Source organism: Vanellus vanellus (genome assembly GCF_965231255.1).
Source record: "Vanellus vanellus genome assembly, chromosome: 2".
Classification (NCBI taxonomy): Eukaryota; Metazoa; Chordata; class Aves; order Charadriiformes; family Charadriidae; genus Vanellus; species Vanellus vanellus.
The window spans coordinates 32,763,762-32,783,813 of NC_138906.1; the positions used below are offsets into that span (position 1 = coordinate 32,763,762).

General features: G+C 34.6%; 1 protein-coding gene across 4 annotated transcripts in view; it reads right to left on the reverse strand.

Moving 5' to 3' along the window:
- The window catches only part of DGKB (diacylglycerol kinase beta), a gene marked incomplete at both ends in the record, with an annotated part of 333,552 nt that overhangs the window by 228,567 nt on the left and 84,933 nt on the right, over positions 1-20,052 (reverse strand). For 2 of the 4 annotated variants that reach the window (XM_082479864.1, XM_082479866.1), the window contains 4 exons: positions 1,432-1,505; positions 6,020-6,136; positions 9,943-9,975; positions 17,791-17,889. In XM_082479864.1, coding sequence (XP_082335990.1) covers positions 1,432-1,505; positions 6,020-6,136; positions 9,943-9,975; positions 17,791-17,889 — 323 coding nt within the window. The remainder of the gene's footprint in view (positions 1-1,431; positions 1,506-6,019; positions 6,137-9,942; positions 9,976-17,790; positions 17,890-20,052) is intronic. The other 2 variants (XM_082479865.1, XM_082479867.1) reach the window with 1 other exon arrangement.

Here is a 20,052-nt window from a genome sequence, read left to right on the forward strand (position 1 = left end):
TACTCAATTCATATCAGTACCATAAAAAAGTCAAGCTGAATGCTAGTGCATTACCTTCCACAATGCCCCTGACCCCACAGAAGACGAGGGCTACCTCACATGGCTACTGGGTCTGAACCATGAGTGCTCAGGATGGCTCATATTGTTTTGCTGGGATTGCAAAGGCACATTCTTGAAGCTGCTTAGAATGAATCTATTAGATCATTAATTGCCTTTGACACAGCTAGTGTTGTTGGCATTGCTGATATCTAAGTATACCGGTCCAGGGATTACATAATCAGCTCCTAAACGATAACCTGTTCTCTCAGAGGTCTCTCAGCTCTGAGAATTTCCCTAACATCTACTCTGCAGGACTTTGTCCCTTCTGTCAGTTTTCTTTAAGGGACACTGTTTGAAAGGAGTGATCTAACAGAGGCAGTGGGGAAGAAGTAGGGAAAGCTGACCCACTTACAGCTGACTTGCTTGGCTCCAAGCTTTAGAATCACAGTCAATCCCTCCTTTTGTACCCACATCTCCCAGTATCCACAGGTGTCATCTTCAGCCTGATCTTGGCCAAAAGACTGTAACCTTTTTCAAGACTTGAAGAATAAATTACAGCACTGACATGGTAAGCTAGGCTACAAAAATTTGGGGATATATGTGATGATCAAAAAGGGCCATACTGTTAGCACTTGTATTTCTGAAGTACACTCTGAAGAATCTGCTCAGGGGGTAACTAATTCAGCATTTCTGCCTGAGTTTGATGGACAGATTAGGAGGAGAGAATGCTCCTTACCTCTATTTTATCATGCCTCTGATACAGTAATATTTAAACATAAACTTAGGCATTTTGAATTTAAATCAATGTAATTACTGACATATATAAAATTAAGCATGTCTTTAAAGTTTGCGTGATTGGAGTTTAATACTTTAACTGGATTGTTAGAGTACTTTCTATCCACAGAAACCAAAAGGTTTCTTCACTGTAGGAAATCTTATGGAGAAGCTGGAGAGTCTACTCACTAAATTTCTGAACGGCAAGTCATACAGTAGAAAATGTAATACTGTTTCCAATTTAGATTATTGGCCTGTGTGCATATTATTACAGAGATTAAAAGAAAACTGTTTTAACTTCAAAGTTGCAATGGAAAATACAGCAACTCACATCTTCATGCAAATCACGCAAAATTATACACTCAACATAAATACTTTTTCTGATGTGAAATGAAACTGTGTTATAGAACTCATTCTCATTTTTAACTGCAGAATTTATAACTATATGCTAGTGTGTACCTCTTCTAAACAGGGCAATGGGATGTTCATATGTGAGACATAACAATATAGAATGTTGGATTTCTTTTCATACACAAACTTTTAATGTATATTTTTAAACATATCACAGAGATCAGAATAGAGAAAGAGAAAAAAAAAAAAAGAGAAAATAAACCTTACCTTTCTCCTTGTTTCCCACCACTTTTAGGATTGACAAAAACTAAAAGTGGATGAGTGCCTGGAACTGGAGTGATCTAAAAGAAGGGAATAACACAGCCACTCATTAATGCTGTGTGTTGCATTCATTTTTTCCTATAGTAGACAGAAAACAAAAAGCTTAATGCAAACTCTATGTTATGCTATGTAATCCAGCTGGAAGCAATTCCATAATTTGCAATAATCCTCACTTCATTAATTTGCCACATATGGCAAGTGACTTTTTTTTTTATTTAATACTAGCTGTCTTGCAGCTGCAATGCCATTTTAACCTATAATTGTGTTGAAATATTGATATATACAGGTTACGTCCATCAATAGAGAAGAAAACTTTAAATGCAAGAACTGCATGACTGATTCTGACAGTAATTTCCTAAGGAAAAAGCTATGAAGAAACTTATTTTGTAGTGAGAAGTGGCATATAGTATATAGGTCAAATATAGCTATATGAAATTTTAAACTTGATGGTATTTTTAAATTTTTTTTTTTAAATGACAGAAACCTGCAATATTTGATATGATATGAAATCACACAAACATAATAACAATGAGTTCCTTTAAACACCTTAGAAAGCTGGAAAACAAAGCAGAGGAGAAAACATGTGGAAGTTCAAGCCTGAGGAAAAGAACGGAGAGGAGGATATACTGGAGGAAACAATGACTTCTACCATGTGTTTTAATTCTTTCAAGCTTGGAATGTTTTTCAGGTTCACATTAATGTTTAGCATTACAAACTAACACCTTCCCTGAAAGTAATAGTGTTAGTCTGCACTTTCAGATAGTTTAAGACATGACTGTTCGCTGCCTTTGCTCCATAGATTTGAAGAACATAAAATAATTAGATCTGATGATCTCTCTCTAATATGTGTTTTTAAACCATAAAGCTAGGGTATTCATATCTAAAATTATCACTTTTAGACATATATCAATTCTAGAATGTTTAAAAGTATATTAAGAGTTCAAAGTCAATATCGCCAAAGTCATGCACTAACAACTCCAGAGATGAAGCTTAGACTCTGTTTCAAAATGATACATTGAAAGCACGTGCTCCAAATCCTTATTCATAATTCCTGAAATAACAAAATCTTTTCAGATGAAGATTTTATAAAATGTAATTTCACAAATGTAAGGCAGAACCCAAGAAACATGATAGCTAAGGAGTATTACAGGCATCCTACAGACATAGGCATATAATCCCATAGGCATCTAAAAGCACTTCTACTAGGAAGTGTTAAGCACTAGTGTGTCAACTCCATCCATAACTTCACAAATGATGGATCCAAATCTGTTCCAATATATAGAACAAATAACGAAAAACTCCAGCAAACTTGGTGGAATTAAATGTAGCATAAAACCAACCCAGTATCACATTACTATAACAACATACTGTGCCAGAAAGTGCTGTATGTTGAAACATATATCAAATTGCAGGATATAGTGAAGTTTGTCATATATTTAATTTTTATCTACTGTTTTAATCAATTTTAGTTATTTAGCCAATTCCCATGATGTTTGTTCCTGTGAACTAAGTGTAAACCAATGGTGCTCATTGTGACAGAGATGGACTACCTACTGAACTCCCTTAGGACGCAGGTTAATTAATGAGACTCATCCTAAGGTTATACATGATCTATTACTTCCTCTAATTAGAAATAATAATCCTGATCATTATGCTGGTTAGCTAGAAAGAAGTAAGATGAATGTGCTTAACTATGATTAATTGTCTTTAAGTCGTGCAGATCTCCACGGCCACTAAGTTATCTGCTCACTGCTGTCTGATGGAAGGAAGGTTTGGTCTTGATACTTTTCTCAACAAAAGCTAAATGATGAACTTATTTCTACTTTAAACCTTTTATTTCTAAACCTAACCATACTATTATGAGTAGAAGGTTTAGGATCATAAAAAAATCTAATAACCAGTTTGTATTCCTCTCAATTCCAAAATAAGGTCTCTCTCAATTAATTTCTTACAGCTTTTCCAAATTACTTTTCTAGATAATGTAGATCTTTCGATATAACAAACAATGCAACTCAAGGTTTAAACTAAACTGGTGAACATTTTCAAGCCTTAAGCTAGCATGATTTAAAGGCAATCTCCACAAAGTTATTGGACAAGTGACTTAAAGTTAAAAAAAAAAAAAAAAAAAGTGGTGGACCAATTATATATAGCTGCTCCCATACTGAAAACAGAGCTTTAAAAGGAGTAGTATGAAGACTTGCTAGGTATCTTTGATATCTTATCTTGGGAACTTAAATCATAAACAAATGCAATCAACAAAATGATCCAAGTTTCCTGAATAAAAAACATTCACAAAAGTAAAAAAAAATTTTCTTCTACACTGAAGGTCATGTTAAATGAGACCATTCCAGCAAAATCAGAATATTAGAATCAGAGTAGCATGCTTTAACCAGATATGGGAGAATTAGAGTAGTACACTTTGATCAGCTGCAGAATTTTTTTGCTCCAGACCATCTTTAGGCAAAATACTAACATTAATTACAGTTATATAAATGGAAACTTACATCTTTGTAGAAACAGTTCCAAAATTACAAATCTGTGAGTGAAAAAAGCCCTAACAGTCTCACTGATGTCAGCCTTTCACTATCGTATCCTTTGAGATCCACTCAGCCTTCACAATGATCAGGTTATCATATTGATACCGATCAAAAACGTAATAGTTAATGCTAAGATGGATTCCTGTTACTTGAAACCACTGTTATCCAACAGATAAAAACAAAACCCACAGTATAATCAGCAAATTAGTGTCACCATTGCAGAATTATTTCTAATGTTATCACTGTGATTACCAGTATAACACCGTGCACTACATTACAGACATGGCATTACAGAATAATACAAAGCACTTCAGGAAACACCTCAAATCCATTCAATAATTATTCTACAATCTTAGTCCTCGCTTTTTCTTTCTCTCCTTCTCAAGCAATAATAAACAAAAGTAATGATGAATCCTAGGCTTTAGATTCATCACGGAAAGAGAAAATAGAACATAAGTTTTGGATCATACTAACAAACTTATAGAAAATCTTATACCCTAATCATCTGAAAGCAGAAATTTTAATAATTTAAGGTTGTGTGTGCACGAGTCAGTGGTGCTAGGAGTTTGCTATTTTGAACAGACCAGGCGCTATATCCCAGGCACTGTATCACATGAGTGGGAAATAGAGATGTGAAAAATACCAGAAAATATACTGTGAGCATAAGCAATATAATGCCTGGGGTAAAACCAAAATTCATAATGATACATGGTGCTGCTACTGACAAGAGATATCAAAGATGCTCCTCCATCTAGAGCAGCTGAGCTCACTGGAATTGCACGGATATCACCCAAAAATTTAGAAAACTCTGTGTGCTTCCTTTAGCACTAGTTCCTTTAGCACTGTGACTGATTAGTCTTGAGCTTTCTGTCAATGAATACTCTATTCTTCTTGCTTCGTGCTCTGACACAGAAAATCTGGATAGCAATGCAGCCTGTGAGGATGGTAAGTACAGGAAAAGAGCCTTGAAAGCCATGGATAATGACTGCTGTAATATCCTACTAGACCATCAATGGAGCAGCCACGTGACTGTATGGGTTTTAAGGTTTGGTGGTTTGTTTGTTTTTCCCTTTTCTTGGAGTTGTCATAACAAGAATGTTTCACTAATCTAAAAAGATGAAACAAATGAACCTTTCTATCCTGACACAGTAAGTTATATCATGAAATAATTATGAGGTATACAGCATGTGATATATGATAATGGAATCTTTTACATTTTACTGAACCTCAATTGCAACACATCAAAAGATACAGAGAACAGCCAACTTTGTATGTTAAATTATTGTTACACTGTTATCGTGGTGATCATTTAACTCCTGAAGAAATAGAGGCAGAATCATATATGTGAGCATTGATTCTACTCAAAAGTACTCATATCTCAAGGGAAAGAAGTCAAGCAGTTCCAGCAGAAGTTCTAGCACACCTCTAAGTAACCTCCCTAAAATAACACTAGCTCATCACATACTCATCTTTCAAGTAGAAGAAACTTCCATTTTTATTCTAGATATTGCTATTATGGAAACCACCTTGCTTCTCTCCACTCTTAGTTTTGATGTGTTAAATAACCTACTTGGAAATACCTGGAGAAATAACATCCTTGCAGTTTACTCCACCGATCTATTAATTAACAGATCCAAATGAGAATAGTGAATAGTTATCAAGACATAGACTCAAATTTATAATGTAAATTCACACAATGCCGCATGACATACTAAAACAATCAAGTTACACTTCACCCCACAATATAAGTGTTTTAGAGCTAGCTTTCCTGGCCGCTTAATATCTTAGAACATCCTACCAATCACACGAGAAGCAGATTTGAACCACAGGATTCCTGTACAGATGGAAGAATTTACCTATTGTACTTTTAAATATGTAAAAGTGAAATATTAGAAAAGTGAATGTATAGTAAATAATTCACTTTAAAGATTGCTCATTCTATCATTGTCTTTATACCTACAAGTATCTCCTTAAAATTAAAATAACAATAATCACACCTGAAGACCTTGTCCATCTACGGTGACGGAATTTGCTCTTTGCATTTTGTTCCGTTCTCCCAGTTTGTTCATTTGCTGGGGGACGCTCTTTTCTTTTTTCACTGTTGCCTGTCTTTCCTTGAAAAAAGAAGAGAACAGGAGAAAATTGAATGTTTTAACACATTATATAATGTTATAGAACTGTAACCGAGACTGTGTCTCCACAAAGTTGTTTTGTGACTAGAGAGTAATGGTAATGTCAGATTCTGCTTTAATGAAAATGAGATCTTAGTCAAGTTATTACACAATGTCTGGCCACTTCACATAACATCTATCTATGTGCCTGGACATTCCATAATGACTAGGCAATAGATGGATGGAAAGTGTGCAGTCACAACACAAATTAATGCAATGATGTGAAAAGATAATCTGACATTGCCAGGATGGCATTCTGAAACTTGAAAGCCAATCATACCAAATACTCGATTGTTTAGTATGTACATTGATAAGAGATCAGCAATTTATCAAAATGTCCTCCTAACTGCTAGCAAAGGTTGGATGCTTCAAGAGTACTTAACCACTTTGGCAAGATATACCTGTTCTAAATGTACCATAATCAACTGGCTGAGTGGCTTTTTATAAAATTTGTATTTTGTATCAGAAAGAAACCAAAGTCTGCATCAGATCCTAAGCCATTGGCAACTTTTGATGCTGATACACAGCACAATCAGATGGTTATTTGAAAGAGGAAAGCCCAGAAGTATGTTGCTGTAATCATTTTTAACTTTTGTCAGGTCATTTCAGAGAACTCTGAGGGGAAAAAAAAAAAAAAAAGTCCTTGCTCTTTGTATCTCATTTATCCTATTTATAAACTGCACCCGGCATGTCCTTCTAGGTTGTCCAAAAATGCACCATAAATTAAGGCAGCAGATGTTTATCAAATAGAATCAGTGTCCCCAGTCCCGACTGCACCCCAGTCACTCTCCTCACTTCACAAGCACAAGGAGGCTTTAAACTAGTCAGGGGAACGGGCTGGCACAAAGCTGCTGCACTAGAAAGGAGCATGAAGGACACTGTTGCACCCCCTGCAACTGCACACAGTAAGCTGTTCATTAAATGTTACCATTTATGTTCCATACATGGCCAAACCCATCTCTGCGCTACCTCTGATAAAGCCTTAGGGAATGAAGTAGCAATTAATCCATGCCACTCTTCCTGGAGCAGTTTAAACTGGTAAGAAACATTGATACAGATTCTCCGGCAGGAAGGGAATAACTCCCAGCTTAATACCTTCTAACGCAGATGTGGACCATCACTGTTTTTATAGCATCTTTAGTTTCCTTAAATTTGGAGACCGATACAGCCTCGATCTAGTCCTGATGCAAATAGTGGTCCAAGTCATCCCAGGCTGCTTTGGGCAGTCAAGTGCTTTGGGGAACTGTGGCAATCTGATCACATTTCCTATAAAAGGACTGACAAACCTACACCACAGGAAAAAAAAAAAGGGGGGGGGGGGGGGGGGGGAAGGGGGCAGGGAGGGAGCCTACACTATTTCCCGTATGCAGCTAGATTCCTAAGAGGTTAGTTAACTGAGCTCTTGGATGCTTTGAGTAACTTGATCAGTTCAAGAGGAGGTCCAAGAGTCTAGACTACAACATCATTGCTTTAAACAGAAAACAGTAAAAGCTATTAGAGCTATTCATCTCAGCTTTAACCTTCAAAACACACATAATCACTGTCCATATCACTGCCTAAGAAATCACTGACTCTGCACTTCATTATTTGATGACTTTTTAGAAACTAGAACTAGGATGAGGCATCCAAACAGAATAAAATTTGAAAATTTGTGAACTAACACAAAACATTAACACAGAATGGTATTGATTAGTGCCAAGGATAGAGAAAGAAACTTTAGTATGAAGGATGCTTCACACTTTATTACATATATAAGAAGCAGCTTTGGTGTTTTAAACAATTTTGCAAATAACTACCCTTAAAAGTCACTACATTTTATAAAAAAGTAAGCAGACCATGGTAAACAGGGTTTTATATTACGGGCAAATCTGGCTCTTGGATATTGCAACATCTTCAAAGAATCAGGTGTCAGTAATGCAGACACACAGCTCGTAAAAAACCCTGATTTCTAACAAAAATCAGAGATGGAGAGCAAATTTTAAAAAGTCTAGGAAAATGTTACACTAAACAACGTATTTGTGATAGTTCAAAGAAAAAGGTAACAGAGAGGAACCGATCCAGTACACTGAGTATGCGCATTTAGAGAGGTTAAAAAAAACACTGTTCAAAAGAGGCCTACTTATAAAGTGTGGCACTAAAAATCTTCTTGCATGTATCATGCTATTAGAGGAAAAGCATTCACACACTGCTGAGAACTGTCTTTACATAAAGAATGCTTGCTACAGTACCCAAACCTGCTGTTATCAATCACTCACAAGCAAAATGCAGTAACAATTACCTCAAGCAAAGTTCTGGATATTGTTTTTTTTTCTTTTCGTTCCAGCATGATACAGATAGCAGCAAATACCTTCAGCTGGCCTTGGCCCTGTGACTGCTGCATTAGCAACATTGCTTCTCCAATTTATATTACCTGTCCCATAAGCAAAACAATTGCTTGACCCACAGACAAAGGCAGCTTCTCCTAAGCAGTAACTACACAAGATTAGGCCATACACCTCACACAATATAAAGGAAAAAATATATTCATGATACAGAATTGTCTAGAATGTTATTACAAAAAAGAAAATATGCACACCTGACCTCATTATTATTGAAGGTCTGCTTCCTTCAATAATGATTTTTGAAGCAAGTACAAATAAAGTATTTCATAACACACATCTTATATGCATACAATACAAGACATGTCACTACATGTACCAGTAATGCTCTCTGAAGCATTTCTGAAGAAGCTGATAGGTGATCCTAGATTTCCTAGAGTTATAATTTTTAGATATGCGTCATACTAGTTAGGATCTGACTTTGAGTTTGTATGAAATACTATAATGATGTTTATCTTAATTCTACCTAATAAATCTTTTAATCGAACACAAAAAGATGTACCATTTCATTAAAAAACCCCTCTTTTAAATGCTCTTGCACAAATACTTTGTTTTATATATGAAATAGAAAGCCAGCTTTTTAATCCAGTTGTACATGACTGTTTGAACAACATTCTTTTATGAAATATGACATTGCTATGCTATCCGAAAATGTCAAGAACTAAACAGTGTAATTTTTTAATGAGATAACAACAGTTTAATAAAATCATCTGTCGATAATAGATTAGAAATTCTAGCAATGTTAAGACAAATTTGACATGCATTATATAAATGATTTTAAAAAATTTACTTTTCAAGGTAAGAAACCTTTCTACAACAGTTGTGCTGTATTTAATATCTTGTTAATTAAAGCATACAAAATGATAAATGTACCTGTGAACCATTTGGTTTAGTGGACATGCATGAAGTTGATAGAGATACTGAATACAGCATTTTAAAAGCTATTGTACATTTTGATGGCTCAAAGAATCAAGCTTCTCTGTTCTTTTGGTATGTGCTCTGGCACATACCTTTGAAAATAGTCCTTAACACAACAAAATTTTTTTCCACCCATTTTTTCACCTCTCATGCCTTTTTTGCTCCCCTTGAACTCCCACTTTGATGTCAATATCCATTAACTGGAGCTTCTACCATTCTGTATTGCTCCACAGAGATCACTGTCAGATAAGAACTATTCATTTCTATCTACCCCTTATCCATCCAAATAGGACAGAAGAATTGATAAATAAGACAGGACCTTTCAAATGACAACACAGAATACCACGTCTAGATTTTTAGTTCAGCCCCAAAATGCACTTTTATAACAAGAAGAATGTACAATATCATGATCTGTTAGTACTCGTGCGTACATGGATGCCTCCCGTTACGCACCTCAGGGAGCAAACCTCCTAAAGTGGGTAGCGTCTGTTGGAAAAAGAGAATGTTAGGCTGCAACACCGAACAGCTGGGATGGCAAGGGGCATGGAGAGAACGCTCATGAGGAACGTTACCTTGCAGCAGTTGTACTTAACAACAAACATACACAGCACTTTTTTTACACATTTTCACAACTGTGCTCCCCCAGTGTTTTGCCTGTCATATTATATAATTCATATTCTGGGAAATATGTGTGCGATCATTTTATCACCAGCTAAAAATATTCGAAAACCTGAGGACTATATTCTTTTGAATAGTAAAAAGAGCTACTTGGTACCTGGGGAGTATTCTTTTTATTTTATCTTCCAAGTCCAAAACAAGGAATCTTACTTAAAAAGCTTTATTCTACTACAGTTGACAAGCTATACAACACTCCGCCTCAAAAAGTATTTCTAGTTTTTCTTTATAGAGAGGTAAAGTCTTTTCCTTTACACAAAACACTCACATTTAGAAATACCATACTGTATCACAGCTGTTATAAGAAAACAGATGAAGTAACTAATGGCTTACTAAATAGTTACATATTTACATTTTAACTGCTAACACAGAATCCACTGCCAATGCAGCAAAAATTGCTTTTTCTCACCTTGTCTCTTAATCAATAAGTGCAAATTTATTTTTCTAAATTATTTCTTACATGGCTGAGATTATTTCTTTCATACATTAAACAACAATTTATTTATACATTAAATAGGATTGTAAAGCCATTAGTGAATGGTTAATACTAATACAACGTAACTAGTGAAAACTTGAGATTCCTTCTGTATGATAATTACTTCTTTTATACTATATGCCTTCAGATGCTGCATATACCCTAAAGCCCAACTTGGGGGTGGGACTGCATAAGGAGAGAACCAAATCCGATGTTAATTTTTATAACTGTTTCAGTTTATGCATAATATCTTATTTTAGAAATCCAAAATTTCAAAGATATTGATTAGGGGAATCTGGCCATGGAAGATCAGATGGAATGCATGGAATACTATGTATAGGTATCCTCAGATTTTTGCAGAATTAAGGCCACGGAAGTTTAAATATGTGACTTGAATACCAAGCTGATACCTTGGGCTTTTTTTAAGAAATTTGGAGGAAAGTTGCTCCATGATTCCTTAGAGCTATTTCATTTAATGATGTGGGATCTCCAAGGGATGCAAAAACTGTGCTTTAATATGCATTGAAATATTTAAATAGGTACTCCTGGACTGTCATTTTGTAAACCTATGTGGTATTCAAGAACCTTGCTTACAAAAATTCCATTCCATCCTATTTCTGTCCATAGTTACAGAACAACCAAAGAGAATCAAAGATTCAGACACCCTGAAAATGGCAAAAACCCCACCACCACTACCCCAAAACCCTGGGGAGCAATCTACCTGTAATACCTATTAGATATCACATCCAACTACCTATGATTTAGACGTGTCAAAATATTTTGGAAATTTACTTTATAAAATTTTCTCCACAGTTCCAGCTCTAACCCTGTGTACATACTAATCAGAAAGGCCAATATTAGGATTAGGCATGATGCTGACTTGAAAGCTCAGAGAGCTGTAGCACAATACCCAGCTCTACATCCACAGCCTGAAGATAAAAATCATCCTGCAAGCAAGATTAGTGACCAATTCACTAGCAAAAATACTGTCCAGTGAGCTGCACATGCCCATACTATAAAGGAAAGGTAAGGCTTCTCATTATGTCACCCCTCACATTCAAAAGGAGGCATTTTGTCACCCATCTTACTAGTAGCCAAAATACATGGAAAAAGACAAGTCTGGAATGGAGATGATGTCATTTAAGAACACTTTCCAAAATAGCTGACAGCAAGCCTGTTCTGAACAAGGAATTGCTACGCGATAACTTTATATATATACATTGTGTTGATTGTTTAATATGTCTTAATAAAGATGTAGAGAACTGCACATCAAAATCACATTCTCCATTTAGCATGTCAACCTTAGTTCAGTTGGTTGCTGAAGATAACTTGCCTTACATCTTGCAACATTCTATATGTGCATCACCACGCACTAAGTGTAGGGCCCAAGACTTTTAATTCTATTTGCAACCTAAAGTCAACTTGGGCTATAGCAGGCAATTATATACATCATTCAAGAAAGACAAACAGTTGGCAAAGAATTTTGAAAATAAAACCATGTTAAACTACAATGGAAGAGGATGTAAGGAATAAACTTAGGGACAGACAGTACTGATGAGTTGTGGGCAGGCAACTAGATATAACTTAAAATGACTGAGTGGCTGCCATTTCAGTTTATCAGCATCTTATTATTTTAACATTGAACTGTGTTTGCCGAACAGATAATTAGTTAGGAAGATACATTTTCCTCCAGGGCAATTATTAATTTCCTTCTGTCTTCAAAGAAATGAAAAAGCTCTTAGTGTAGATAAGCACACCATTATATTTCAAGTCTGTTTAAGATTCTCAGAGAACTGAATCTGCAATATGATACACAACTGAAAAGGAAAAAAGTGTTCGTTTTGTTTTTTAAATCTGTTTCAGTTGCTATGTCATTACCTAATATTCAACAACCAGATTTAAATTTCCATCTCCATAGAAGAATATATATTCAAATAACTGTTTTTTTTTTTGTAGTATCTTTGTCCAGAAACTCAGAATAAGGCTAGTCCTCAACTTCAAAGGATTCAGTGGCTCGTAAAGATGCTTACACACTCCACTGACTTTCTGCGCTCCACGTTGAGGTTGGATTCAACCGAGTTAAAACTGATCTCTACTATAATAAAAACAGAAGAATCATTTTAGGATTAAAAACTGGGAAAGAGATTAAGAAAACTCATTCTTCAACCAGCAACTGCTAATTCCCTTTTTCTCTCTCTACATCTCTGCTTTCCTAAGTGAGTAAAATTTACCTACCTAGCAGGAAAATAATATTACTGAAACATGTTATCAGACACGTAAAATTATCTATTGAACTATGCTACAATTATAATGCAACCATTAACTATTCTATCTAGTCTCTCTAAATACTGAGAGCCAAAGAAAATTCTTGTACAATACTTTCAGTTTTAATTCTGTATTACTTTTTGCCAGCATCTCAACACACTTGCTATATTTACACAAAAGTTTGAAGCTACAGATCATAATGTATATTGTTTAGTTGCACAAGGCACACTGCTTAGCAGATTATAAATGTTTTAGCTATGTATATTGTTTTATGTGCCTAAGTAGAACTAGCTATTAACAAAAGACTTTTGAACATTTATCATCTTGTACAATAAAATGCCAAACCAACTCAAACGCAACCCAAATCAGATACATATTTCCTCCACCAAAATAAACAGCCGTTTATATTTTAAAATGAGGTCAAGTGAATTCCACTTATGATCAAATTTTATATTAGATGTATATAAACACATTTACTCTATGATGTATAAAAATTCTCTATATATTATGTATAAAAAATCTCTCTATATATATATTCTATATTTATATGCATAGAATTTTTAGATAATTTTGTCCTAAAAAGTTATAAAGGTCTTTACTAGACAAAAGAAGAGGCAAATTTATTCAGAAGAGAAAAGATATAAAAAATGAGTTGTTCCAAACTTTTTATGATGATGACCAATTTGTCCCAGAATGCTGAACAATGAAGTTGAAAATTGAACACAAGGGAATGTATCCAATTTTAAATTTTATTTCTTTCACTTCTTGTCTTCAATATTTCACCAGACCCTCCCACTTTGAAATAAACTGGTTACTATGGAGACAATGATAACTGCCATATATTAACGTTCACACTGTAATCAGGGTACCTTATGTTTTACAATTTATTCAATAATTTTCTTTTTATTTCACAACTAATAGCTTTAATTACAGTTTTCAAAACCAATGTTAGAAATCAAGTAAAAAATAATTCACTGTAAATCTCACATAAACAATAGGAGACTGAAAATGATCATACATTATGAAATAAATATCTATTTGTTAAATAGTAGGCATTTATTGGTTGATTTGTCATTATCCAAGGCTATATGTATTTTGGTTGGAAATAGAAAAATCCAATTACTTTTCTACAAACTTAAATACGAATTAGAACATCCTATGTGTTCATCAATAAATGGAGCAAAGGAAGACATGAAATGTAGAAGGCAAAATGGATGTTAGCATTTTTCTCTTTCTCCCTCATAAAGGGGCGGGGGGAGAGAAGCTGTATCATAAAGAGAGACCAATCTCTTTTCTTCACTACTCACTCATCTCATTGCAATACACAGTTTTTAACCTGGTTATGATCTAATTCTGTACTCTTGGTAGACTAGGATTCAATTGAGTTAAAGATTTTTAAACTCACTGCCAGTCAACCTTATCATGAACTTTCATTATGTGTATGTAATTAATTGGGTCCAATGAACAATATCAGCACTGAGTTATAGACTTTTTCCCCCCACCATGTAATTAGGATATAATTACCCACAGGATATCAGAATGATGCAAAACCTTTCCTCTAAATGTGCCCTCATTAGGAAACAAGTCTCAATGTACATTTATTCAATCAGTATGAATTAATTAAAACGTTACCGAAATAAAAGAGAGTAACATTAAAGTGTATCTGACATCTATTAAAAGACTATCACTTGAGATCTGCACACACAGTTTATAACAAAACTCATTTAACTTGAACAAAAAACTTCACCATACAATAAGCCTTATATATGGTAAACAGAAAAGTAAAAAGGACTAGTTTTAAAGTTGACAGACTACATTTTACTAAAGCATTTAGAAGTATTGAAGTGAGATATGAAAAACCTTCATACGGCATTGAATCTAGACAGTTGTGCGATTCTTTCATGATATGCACGGTATCAACTGTGTGAGTTTCCCCATGGTTTCTTTTTCAGCTGAGAACGTAGCTTATAATATTTACGAATAAGATTTGCTAAGTTCCACTTTTTACAGTTTTGAAGATAGGAGCCCTCTTATTTAACTTAGACCAGGCACCCAACTTTCAGATGACCAGGCATTGAGGTTCTCTCTCCAGCCATTAAGAAAAGGGACGGTATGAGAGGATCATGCCAGTCACTCTATTTTAGAGGAATCTCTCTTGTGTCTAAAGAGACCCAAAATTAGTAATTTACAACAGTCACTTGAGCTGAGATGGCTATGTTTATGGGGAAGAGAAATGTCATCCTTTGTGTTATTACAACCAGGAAGGGTAGTTTTTTTATTTATTCTTCACAGTTGCGGAAGTGATTTTGGATGTCAATGGATACCTAGGAAATGGAAAAAACTGAGAGGATATGGACCTGAACATAAAAATGCTGCTGAGAGACCAGTTTGGTAGCTCTGGTAGAATACATGGTGCTGTGAAATGCAATTTCTGAAAAAAATGCTCTTTATCTCTGCGGAAAGAGTCAAAGATGGACTTTACAAGAACTTGAGAAATAAGACATGCTGGATAAGAAAGGTGAAAATACGAATGTCCTTAGTTCCACAAAAGAGAAAAGATGAGAAGGGATTTAGCCTCTACGCTTGAAGGAAAACTTATGAGAAGGCATCTGAGATGAACTCTGACAGTTTTCTTGAAGAAGCCTGGACTTCCAAAATTACAAATGGAAGGGAGGGCCAAAACTTTTGGGAGATCAAAGGTACAAGATTTTCAACTTGCTATTTTCCCACAACTCCTATAAATTACTCTACGGGAGAATTCTTCTCTGGTGCCTCAAAATACTCAAGGATAAACCAGATACAGAAAGCATTGTGGTTATCTGCTTTTCTTTACCTTCCACATATAGGTAGCATTGTAAGAACATTATTCTCATCTGATCATTGAAGCTAAATGTGTGTCCTAAGTGAAAGACACTTCTGCTGTCAGGTATATCTGATACCTCTGAACATAACATTTCTATTAACAGACACACTTAATATTGTATCTTTAGACAATTTTGACATATTCACTGTTTTTGCTGTCATTATTGAGAGTGCTGCTTTCACATACACTGAAGTATTATGTTTCTCAAAAGGAATCCCTGTAAGAGGAAATGGGAGAAACTAATTAAAAAAATTACTAAGATAAATATGTACACTGTAATCAATCATTTCTAGAAGGAATTCCTATTAGCTAGGTCACTGATGTATTATTTGTAATGTAAGTATACTCAGGATTTTAACGCATTTTTGGAAGAACTACTAGATGAACAAATATACTACAAAATTATAAAGCTGCCATTAAATCACAGTAAAATATATTTTCCACTCCTAACAATATACATTGTGCTGAAATACATTTTTTATATTACATTATTAGTATGTAATACTGAAACATGATTCTAATACAGGAAAACATATTTACTTCTGCTTATGCCTTCAAAATTTGCAGATGAAACAAACCTATTCAAGGGTGATTTGACTCGAGTGGTTTTATATGTCCTCTAAACAACTTAACTAAACTCCAATTGTGGAATGAAAATCTTAATTCCTCTATCCCTCTTCCTCTCCTGAAAAGAAAATGGAGTTACGCAAATATAATTGAAGATGAAATTTCATGCTGAGGCTTTATTCAGTTTATAAGAATGGCAAACAATAAATAACAATAAAACAAAAACAGTCCAATAACAAAATCATAATTTCTACATGTTAACTTCTAAAGTATGACCTAAAATCCCAAAAATTAAATAATGTAATGCAGAATGTAATCATCCAACAAACTTAAAATAATATTTTACATTTATTATTCAGAACTGGTCCAAGTAATATAAAATACTATTACAAACAAACTACAAAACTACTCTTATGACTTTTCAAAAATATTAAAAAATATGTCATAAATATTAAAGCCAGATTTCCATTGCTTTACCTTCCTTGACAGCAATGGAATGGTCCCAGTTTACTCAAGTAGAGGGCCAAAGTCTAGCATCCATCCCTTAGCAGGTTTATAAACAAACAGCCAAAAGGATTAATCAGAAAAAAAGTAATTTACAATAGGCATGAACGTTATTCTTAATGATCAGAAGCGGGTTTAAGAGCAGAAGGTATATTTTCTTGTTTTTCCTCCCTGCAATATATAATTCTTTCTTAAGTTCAACCGTTTCTTACTCTTATTTTGAAATATATTTAAAGTAAGAAGACCACATATCTGTTCTGTTGTGAATATGATGATGCTATGAGTTTCATCAGCATAAATCACCCAATTTAATATATGAATACATAAGTTAATTCTGAGGGGTTTTTTTTCATGATAAACTGGTCAGCTCTTTTCTATACAACCTACACATAGCATGCATTTTTATTTTCATAGAATTGAGTTATTGTTTTTGTGGACAGAGAAATTTACTGTCCATGACTGCAGAATAAAATATACCATAATGTTGATGCATAGCTTACTGCAAGACCAGTGTCATCATTCTAGGTAACCTCCGGCTTAGATCAGAGACCTCAGCATTGCAGATATACAATATGCATCCCAAGCAAAAACTGTCCATAAGAATAACTTCATTATTCTGGGAAGTTGGATCTATAAAAGATGTAAAATGTAGAAGTGTTCTGCCTATACAGTTTCTGGTAAGTACAGTCTGAGTAAAGTGATAAAACCTGAGTCAGCTTCAGTTATAATACGCCCTACAGAAAGTTCATTCTCACATGAAGGAAAATGCAATATGTGGAGCATATATAGGCACGCTTGTGCCTATAAAGTCATCAGCCAGGATTACCCCTCGTGTTTAAGGTTCACACAGTTCCGTGAATTTAACAAATACTCTGGCAGTCAGTCCCAGCATCATTATAGCTGTTACCTATGACAGAAGATTACATTTGAAATAAACATACGGACAACTCACCAATACTACTGGGCAGATTGATGTCGGTGGTAAAATATGGTCCTTCAAAGGTCCACAGTCACATTCAGGTTTTAGATGCGAAGCACATTTGTTATGCAACTACAGGAAGACAGAAAATGAAGATTCAACTTAGTCATTTTAATACTAAAGTCTAAGAATCCTAGAATGGGATGAATTTAATTAATCTAATTATTACTAGAGTAGTACAAGGAAAATAAAACAGACAGCAGTGGAAAGCCTCTCAGGGCTAACAAACCCAATGAATTTCTATTGAAGCAAAGAACAGTGGATCAAAATGTTTTCCAGTTTGGAAATTGCACATGTGGTCCAGCACACAAAATGAGAACATTGCATGGCAGTACAGTAACATCAGCACAGTGTTATTGGTGATCAAAACCTTCATTTCAGAAAACAGCTTCTTGCACTGAGCTAGGAACTTCTGTTCTACTACTAGAGGGCCATTCGGGGTAATTCAGGGCAGCCTTTGGATTACTGGTATAACTCTGCTTCCTGCCTGAAGTTGATAAAGTCACTACTGGTTCAGTTGTGATGCTGCAGGATCTATGAAAATATATATGAAGAATAATGTAGTAATATCTAAGAGCTTTAAGCTACATTGGGGAAAAATTTGGTCTTGATTGAATCAATGTTCAGGTTTCCATTGACTGCTGAGGAACCTGAATTCCTCCCCTTTTTCTACTTTATTCTTAGCATTCATCTGGTTTTCCTGCAAGCAATGAGAAGAGTTCTACACTGAAAACAAGGAAAGAATATCCTCAGGTCTGCTGACTGAAAGAGTATTGGCTTACTTCTGTATTGTTAAAAAGATGGAAGGGAAAAATGTATATATAATATTAACATAAAATGCCAGCAAATACTGATATATTTATTGAAATATTTTGCATTAGCAATGAAGAGTTCTTGTTGATATTTTAGGATTTAACTCAATTTAAATGACTCTAGAATATTTCAACATATGTATCCAGCCACACAGTACAAAGGCACAGTTGTGCACCTGGATCATGCAAAGCATTCGCGTTTTATTGGTATACTTCAAAATATTATTAGAGATAGCCACAATAAAGTATAACTTCATATTGTGAAAGTTTATTATTTTGATCTTAAAGGTCTTTTCCAACCTAAATGATTGTATGATTCTATTTCTGCATTGATTCAATAGCTGAGTTAAGTTCTTCAAGTAAACATGCAATCCCCACAGAGATGAATATTTTATTTTTGAGAAGATATGTGTATTTGCATTAAAGAAAAACAGTCAGGAGAATAAATATCAGAAATTTTGAAGTCAAAATCTTATTTAACAAGTGATTTAACAAGTATAACAGGTAGCATACAGGATTAGTTCAACAGGTTCAATAGCTGTTATAAAATCTGCCATTCAATGTCTGCATCCGTAAATCACATTTTTCCAACAACTGATACATTTTCCCTTAGATGATTTAACTATGTCAGTATGAACTCTATTAAAGTTACAATATAATTGTACCAGTTGCTCATGTGTATAAGCTTTACCAATAATATGGTCTCCATAAAGTTATCTGGTACAGTTAATGTTGACGCAACATTTCTGAATTTTGAACTGAATGACACCTAATATTAGCCTTGTCCATATTCATTTATACTGCAAAGTTACCTTTTCAGGCAGTTACTTAGCAACAGAAAATAAAAGTCTAACGAGTTTCAATTGTGAGGGTATTTTGGTACCCCTGTAATCTAAATCATTTGTCATGCTAATTCTCTGCCTCAGTGGTAAGGCTACTTGTACCATAATTAATGCACACCAGGCCATGTTACATCAAATAAAAGTATCTTCACACATTCGGTGGTAATTAGCAGCTTTGCTACTCGGTGGCATGCAAACTTATCTAAGAAAAAATAGCTTAATCTTCTTATTAGTCTCTGCTGATCTTTGACAACAGAATTGGCGCATAGCAGACAACAGAAGTGGTAGAAGATATGTAGGTTTAATGAAAATAACACTTTGAGACAATGTAATAAAATAATATGCATCTCTTCTCAAAAAGTGTTTTAGCAGATTTTAAATACATTTCCCCAAAATTCCCTTACCCCAAACCTAGCTCCTTTAGAGTATTACCCCCCTCACAACCAGATACCTGCAAAGTAGGAAAAAACATATTTGCTGGAGAGAAAATGATGAAAAAAAGCATTTACTAGACCGTGGTAGAGAACTACCACTACTAATGGAAGAGGAAATCATGGGCCTGGCTAAGAACTCAGTATAAC